This window comes from Octopus bimaculoides, chromosome 10 (assembly GCF_001194135.2).
Source record: "Octopus bimaculoides isolate UCB-OBI-ISO-001 chromosome 10, ASM119413v2, whole genome shotgun sequence".
NCBI lineage: Eukaryota > Metazoa > Mollusca > Cephalopoda > Octopoda > Octopodidae > Octopus > Octopus bimaculoides.
In genome coordinates, this window is record NC_068990.1 from 20,709,151 (window position 1) to 20,717,932 (window position 8,782).

The 8,782-nt window shown below is 34.6% G+C and overlaps 1 protein-coding gene across 1 annotated transcript; it reads left to right on the forward strand.

Moving 5' to 3' along the window:
- Window positions 1-319: 319 nt before the first annotated feature.
- LOC106868591 (anionic trypsin-2) lies at window positions 320-7,020 on the forward strand. The gene is made up of 6 exons (XM_014913922.2): window positions 320-425; window positions 1,340-1,496; window positions 3,947-4,071; window positions 5,134-5,265; window positions 5,383-5,528; window positions 6,811-7,020. The coding sequence occupies exons 1-6, from the start codon at window positions 320-322 to the stop codon at window positions 6,967-6,969; spliced, it is 825 nt and encodes a 274-aa protein (XP_014769408.2). The 3' UTR covers window positions 6,970-7,020.
- The last annotated feature ends 1,762 nt before the right edge of the window (window positions 7,021-8,782 follow it).

Consider the following 8,782-nt stretch of genomic DNA (forward strand, 5'->3'; position numbering starts at 1 on the left):
TGTGTGTGTGTGTGTGTGTGTGTGTGTGTGTGTGTGTGTATGTATATAGGTATGCATGTATGTATGTATTTGAAATTTATAGAAAAGCAGAAGACGAAGACAGGTGTATGAACAACAAACAAATGCATCCGCTTGACACTCAGGAAAATGAAAGTCTTTTACGTTTCGAACTTGCGTCTTCAACAGAAAGGAATAGCAGAGAATAAACAGAGAATTAAAACAACTTGTACATTTCAGCAGCGTCTGTGGATGTATGTATGTATGTATGTATATACAGAGAAAGACAGGGAATGAGGGGGGCAACTGAATTTCTATAAATATGCACTGCAAACTGTGTGCATGCAGATCTCAGGTGTTGCCCACCATGTATAAATCTCTTGGCTTGATCATCCTGGCAGTGGTGGCCTGCCTCTATGCAATACCGAGTAAGTTGGAGAAAAAAGCTTGTTTTGACATCTTTTCGATTTCGTTAATTATTCTATACGCCTCTTATAGCATTAATGATTTCAATGTACAATTTTCGTGTATAATTCAATAACTTCAAATGTAAATGCTTAGTTTTTTCTGGTCATACAAAGTAGAATTTCTGTTTACGAATGCCTCGCATCACGAAAAAATTGTTTACGAATAACTTTTCGAACATAAAGCGTCTCCGCTGATGTATGCTGTCTTGAATAACGAATACGCAAACCGTTAACCACGGTTGACAAGAAGCAGGAGAACGTCTTTTGTTTTCTAACTTTCACTCTGTGGACATCCCTGTTCGATTGAATTAATTATGCCTTCTCGTGTGATTCCTATGGAAAATAATTTTGTTTTACTGAAATTTCGAGTAACAGACTCCCTTCAGGAATGAAGTAAATTCATAAATCAAGGTTGTATTGCATTAAATTCATTATAATTTTCAATGTTTTATGACTTATATTGAGATTAGCTTTGCTTTCGCTAGTATATCATTTAAAGACAAAGGAGAAAATGGTGCGAAACGTAACAAGAATATGAGAGAATTCTCGTTACCGTGGCATAGAGAGTAAACGTATTTTCATTTTTTTTTACTAACGTCTGTAGTCTTTTGAAAACAAATTCGGTAACGATTTACATTAATATTCCCTCGTTATCATAATCAAAATAGCGTATATGAACCTCAAAAATTTGACTGCTATTTATTTTCACGACACAAGATCAACTGTGACGTTGAATCTAAAACAAAATATCAGAGTTAAAAGAGTGCTTAAACTAATACGAATGAGGGATTTACTCAGGCCTTACTACCACCATGCTAACGCAATCGAATATACGTGTGTGCAGTGAGAAACTTAAGATATTTTCTTGTTTTTAGTTAAGAATGTAAACGAACATATTGTGAGTGGAACTGAAAGTCAATATTGTGAGTTTCCTCACATGGTATTCCTCAATGTTTCCCTGGTTGACGGAGGAGGTATCTGTGGTGGAACTTTGATTAGCGATAAACATGTCTTGACAGCAGCCCATTGTGTGTAAGTATGTTTGTCTGTTTCTACCATTGAATCCCTGCTGTGCTAGGGCTCCGCCTTGAAGGGTTTATATTTCGAACCCACCCCTATCTCCGAAGAAAAAAAAATCTTCTCTAGTAATCATATTCTTTAATTCTAACTTATTTTATCGAACTTGTTTGCTGGAACATACATACACACATAAATAAATACATACATACATACATACACACACACACACACACACACGCACACATATATATATATATGTATATGTGTGTGTGCATGTGTGTGTGTGTGTGTGTGCATCAGGCTTCTACACAGTTTCTGTCTACCAAGTACTCTCATAAGGCAGAAGTTTTATAATCATGATAAACATGTCTGGCTGGAGATGTGGAAATACATTGTCTCTGGCATATATACCACCTTATTTGAAAATAAAGTTAAATGAGATTTCATAGGTATTTAACTGTTATTTCTAGCAGCTCAAACTACTAAATTGAAAGCTTCTACAACACTGATTGACCTCCTAGAAATTGCAGCCAAAGTTCTTTCAAATCACATCCTACCATTTTAAGTTCCAAATATTCAAATTTTAGAGATAACCAAAAATAATGAAATGCAAAATATAGAACGCCACGACACAAAAATTGGATATTTATGGTAATTCTAGATTCCATATTCAACAGCAAAGTTTGTTTATATTCCTTCGTTTGAGATATAACAAAATCTTTGGAACTTTTCTTCCAAAAGATAACATGTTTCAATTATTTTATTTATAGTCATTTTAAGTATATGTAAAATATAAACTTATTAAACCGACTGTATGTACACGAACAGCAGAACTACCAAGTGGTTCAACAGATTTCTTTTCAAAATATAGTTTAAATTCTCTCATTGATCTTCAGAAAGTAGAATGAAGGTTTAATGCAATATTGATCTCAAATTTTGACACAAAGCCAGCAATTTCAAGAGAGGAATAAGGCGATTACATCTACCCTTTTGTTCAAATGGTACTTATTTTATCATCACCGAATGAATGCGAGGCAAATCGACCACGGCAGAATTTCATCTTAGAACAGCTGGCTCGTCGCCTTAAGTTTAGTAAGATATCGAATTTGGCACAAGGCTAGCAATTTCGAGGTAGGGGTAAGTCGATTACATAGACCCAGGTGCTTAACTGATACTTAGTTTATCAATCTCGATGTGATGAAAGGTAAAGTAGACTCCAGCGGAGTTAGAACTCTCACCGTAATGAAGGACGAAATGCTGCTAAGTATTTTCACCGGCGTGCTAACGATTCTATCAGTTTGCCGCCTTAAGGTTTAGCAAGATATCAATGTCAAATTTTAGCTCAATGTCAGTAATAACAGGTGAAGCTGGTAAGTCGATTACACTTATTTTATAAACCCCGAGACGATGAAAGACAATGTAGTTATCGACGAAATTCGAAATCCGACCGCAAAGATGGACGAAATATCGTTAAGCATTTGGCCCGGCGTGCTAACCGGTCTGTCAGCTCATTGTCTTAAGGTTTTATAAAATATCATAAATTACTATGCGAAAACAAAGCGCCAACTGGTTTCCATTGATATGAGTGAATAGATGCTAGAATATTAACACTGGGTGAGAGACAGATATTCCTATATGAGAGAAGAGATTTTCTGCATCAAACATTTCACTCACTAGACAGAATATATCTCACTCAAAACCCCTGCATCATATTTAGAACGGAAGAACACATTGCATAATTCGGAATTAGAGCAAGTAGAGAAGGATGGTCATATGAGGAATGCATTTAATCATAAACCTGATCAGTAAAGGTTGGCCGAGTATTAAACGTTAACATTTACGATAGTCAGTTCTTCAAGAAATGGACGATACCAACTCATAAAAAGCGAGAGAGTGGCGTATTTTATACGGGTACTGAAGAGAAAGTATGAAGAAAAATATCGAGACATATCTTGCGTCCGTTCCCCTTCTCTGTTCTCTACTATTTCGTGGGTTATGGGATAGAATAGTCAGGTGTTTTCTCCATAGGGTCCTCTCAGAAGAAACCGTGAATACACTCTCTGGCTGTTTGTAAAAACTATTTTCATTGATTATCATGCGTGTGAATAAGCTGGTAATTTCAGTGGTGAAAATTATAGATGAAACAATGCGTGTATTCGTTTAACAGTAATCAATCTATTGGTTGTAAATTTTTGTGGCTCGTTTAACTTTGTTGAATCTCAACATAATATGATTAAGTGCTGGGACGGATTTTTAAGTAGGGTTGCTAAATGAAAGGGTGTGATAGTTTAAAAATGTAGATGAAGCACCGACCTAAATCCTAACAAAAGCTCCAGTACAGTTCCTCTTTTATCTGAGCACTGATGAAGATGATGACGACGACGATGGTGATGACAGTGATGAGGAAGAGGAAGGGTAGATAAAGTAGATTTTTATATCATTTGAATTTTCTTTTTCTCCAGTCCAGAAGGCGTGGCGGCAATTACTGCTCACATAGGATCAACCAACAAGAAAACTGCAGTAGTTCGGACACCCGTAAAGAAATGGGTGAAGCATCGAGATTACATTAGAAAGCAAGGAACTGTCGGTTAGTATTTTTTTGTTTTCACCCAAACACAATTAAAAAATTATGGAAGAAATTAAACCGTTCACAGGTTTTCTGTTTGTAGTTGGCTACGAAGATTCTTTACGTAAACTTTTGTGCTGAAACGGATTTCATTTTGCGAATAGTAGATACACGCCAAGGTTCTGTTTCATTTCTTTCATTATTAGCTAATTCGTTAACATTTAGTCAATTAACTAACCGATCGTTTGATTAATCCTTCAGTCAGTGAATCAATCAATCAATCAATCAATCATTCAATCAAAGAATCGATTAAAGAACTAGTATTGTCAAAAGTCACTTAGTCGCCATTGGTGACTATGTCGATGACATATCGTCTCTGTTACGATCTGTTGCAGGTCTATTCTGCTTCTCATCAGTTGCTACCACAATATTAACCCTTTCCCTGTGGATATCAGATATATCCACTGAAAATTTTTTTTATCCTTAACTGTGGAAAGCAGTTTTATATGACAATCTCTGTTTTCTTGAGGAATGTCATGTTTGAAACCTATTTTTGCTTATTCAGCCAACATGACTTGCTAAAAATACCAATTCCATTCTTCTTATTACTGGAATAACCACGAAGTTTAATATTGAAATATAACGTGTAAAACCTTTCTTCGAGTGGAGAAAGGTTTTTCCATTCAAATACAATATCAAAGGAAACATTCATTTCCACCATTTGTTTAAGTAAGAAAATCTTGACTAAGTCATTAAAATAACGGTTTATCTCAACCCCAAACAGACAAGGGATGAGCCTATATAATGTCAACTGCGCACGTAGCGAATTTCATAATTCAGTCATGGGTGTATTGGTTTTCGTATAATTGTACCCCAGTGTCACTTTGATGTGCTGCTCTCTCACTCAATAATAATAATAATAATATTAATAATAATAACAATAATAATAATAATAATAATAATAATAATAATAATAATAATAATAATAATAATAATTCTGTGTAATGATATATACAAATATTGAATTTTGTTCTTCACATAATTTTGCAAATAATGCTTATTGCTCTTCACCTCATTTTGCAGATAATGACATTGCTGTCTTAGAATTGACGACACCTGTCCCGATCAGCGCATGTATCAAGCCTGTGGATTTACCAAACAAAGGAGATAAATTCCACAAGAGATGTATAACTGCTGGATGGGGAAAGACCGGAAGTATGTCATGTTAATTTATAAAATTGTATCTCTGCAATTGAAAGTTTAGTCCCAAATATGATTTATACATTTATTTATTAACAAAATACTTCATGTTCTTTGCCTTTATTTACCTAGAACATGGAATTTTCCCAAACCAAATGAGACGAACTAATATTGATATCATCCCAAATGATAAATGCCAAAGTTATTCTCCTGGCACCACGGTTGAACAGCATATCTGTGTTGGCGCCCTTTTAAGAAATGGAACAAATATTTGCTACGTAATATGACGCTTATTCACTCTTTCATATTATACGCATATTCCTTCCATTTTTAATTTTCAGTTTTGGTATTGTATCCATCCATAGATCCATCCATCCATCCATCCATCCATCCATCCATCCATCCGTTCATCCATCCATAGATCCATCCATTCATTCATCCATCTACCCATCGGTCCATCCGTCTTTTCATCTGTCTTCGTCCACTATTTCTGTGAGGGTCGTAGGTGCAGAGTCCACAGGCATCACTTCCATATTCGGAGTGAAAATCAGGAAAAATATGCAGTTGTAGTGGTGACTAAAGGAACAAAGGGAGTCAACTGTTGAATGTTAGCTCTCTGATTGCTCTCTGCTATATAAGTGGATTCTCCGATTGTAAACGAAATGTGAGGATTCTGTAATTTCTTGCGCTACAACCTGCACAGCGGATCTGTTTATGAGGAACAAACATTTGTTAGAGTACATTCGCTCACTCTTTCCATTAAATAGACATTGCCTATACAGAGACACACAGTGTACTACACGTCAGATGTGGAAGTGAGTGTAAAGTAACGCAAAATGAATTGATTTCCTCAACCGTACAACGTAACCCGGTCTTCCGATCGTCATTTCAATAAGCTAACCATTACGTCACTCATCTTCGCCTTCTACAAATGCGTTTTTTTTTTCTTTCTGAATCCTAATGCAACCCGGAGGGAAAAGAAACAGTTAAATAGTGCAGGTACATTTCTCATTTATAAGAAAATTAAAATGAATATTTGAGCAGAATTTTGTTTTATTAATTTTGTAAATGCGCTGTTTTCATCTCTCTTTGTCTCTCTCACACACAAACACATCCACATACCCACACACACATGTTCTTTCTCTCTTACTCTCTCTTTATCTATTTCTCTGTTTGTCTGTCTCTCTGTCTGTCTGTCTGTCTCTCTCTTGCACATTCTCTAAATATATTCACCATTTTATATGAATTAAGCTGTATAAATATTTATTTCATTGATAAATTTTTTAACAGTTAATTTCTAATGCTTGAATCCTAAGTAGATAAACTTATATGTAATAGCCTGCACATATTGTTCTTCTTTTTTAAAACAAAACCACTTTTAGGTGTGTGTGGTCGGGAACGACTGTTTCACAAGTTTTGTTTAACACAATATTTATATGTTATTATCAATAACCTTATCTACTTTCGAATCAATTGTTTGAAAATAAATTATTTCACGTTCTATCGAAATGTGTCAATTATTATGACGTAAAAAAATATTCAAAAATGTTTATTTCACAGGGAGATTCTGGCGGTGGTCTTCTCTGCACGACGACCGTTGACTACAAATATGTCGTTGCTGGCGTTGCCTCTTATGGTTATGATTGTGATGAAGGATTCGCTGTCTTCACAAACACCGCCAATTACAGAGATTTCATTGATGAGAATATTACAGAGTAATTGGTTCCAAACAATGAACCATTTTATTAAATAAATAAATCATTTTAACAAGCATGTCTTAATTTTTTCTGGGATTCGTTTGTTTTTGTCGGTTATATTTTATTTTGCTTCAGTCATTAGATGACGGCCATACGGGAGCATCGTTTTGAAGTCAAATGTTTGTTTGGACGCTAGGACTTATTTTTTTAAAGCCTAGTACTTATTCTATCGTTTTTTTCCCCCTAACTTACGTCTGTCTTTCTATGTATGTATGCATGTATGCATGTATGCATGTATGCATGTATGTATGTATGGATGTATGTATATATGTATGTATGTTTGTATGTATGTATGTATCTATCTATCTGTCTATCTGTCTCTCAGTCTGTCTCACTGTTAGTATGTCTGTCTGTGTGTTTGCGTGTGTGCATGCGTGTGTGTGTGTGTATGAATGTGTATGAATATGTGAGTGTGTCTGTGTGTGTGCGTGTGTGTGTGCATGTGTGTGTAGGTAGTTAGTCAATGAAATCGTCTGCTGTGTTTCACTTTATTAACTGACTGCCGAGACATTCGTAGCTGTTATTTCGATCTGGCTGTATCTCTTATGGAATAACAGTGGGTTCCCTACATTATTAATTACCTCAATACATACCCCTAAATTACAAGCATACATACATACATTTGTACCTATGCAATTACGTATCCATGTGTGCGTGTATACACAAACATACGCACACATATATATATGTATATATATATATATATATATATATATATATATATATATATATATATATATATATATATGTGTGTGTGTGTGTGTGTGTAGATATATGTATATATATATATGTATATACACATATGCATATATACACATACACATATATATATACATATGTGTGTGTGTATATATATATATTTATAAAGAAATAAAAATGCACGCATATAAACACGTTCATTGATGTGCATAGTCACACACTCATACTGAAACAGTCGCAGGAATGTATGAGTAAAGTAGCATGCACACAGACATCATTCGCTGTTTTTCACTTATATGACACCTTAATAGTCACACAATATTCCCCGCTCTTTACCATTAATTGTTTTCTCTGTTGTTCATATATACAGATTAATGTACAGAGAGAGAAAAGGGGAGAAGATATTCGGGAGCGGGGTACGTATAGAAGGAATAGGGGAAGAAAAAAAATCTAATAACAACTATGTTGTATCACCATTGTAAAAGAGCCAATAAATGAATAGCTTAGCAGAGAAGGGAGAGACAGCGAGCGAGGGAGAAAGAAAGACAGATATTGTTTAGGAGCAAAATGGTGTAATGATATTGTAAGCTGGGTACGATTAGAGGACATGAGATGTGAAAGGAATAATAAAAAACGATGCAACTGTCATCTTTTGACAGTGATAATTTGCTGTATGAAATTCTAGTAGATTCTTTGTTCTCTCAACCATTTATTCTAATGCCACGTACCCTCGGCTTTTGTTTTTGTCCTTATGTATTGTTTTTGTATTCTTTTGCTTTTATTTATTTGTTTTTTTTTCTGTTTAGCTCCGTTCGTTTTTGTCGTTTTTCGTCTTTTTGGTTACATACATATAATTCTCCTTAGCTTTATTTTCTTATTTATTTTACACACACATACCATATACATTTCAGTAAAGGCATATACATACACACATACATACACACACATATATGAAATTATATATATACACATACATACTGCATACATACGCACATATATATATATTTGTATGTATATATATGGGTGTGTGTGTGTGTACGTGTATATATATATATATTTATGTATCATATTCATAT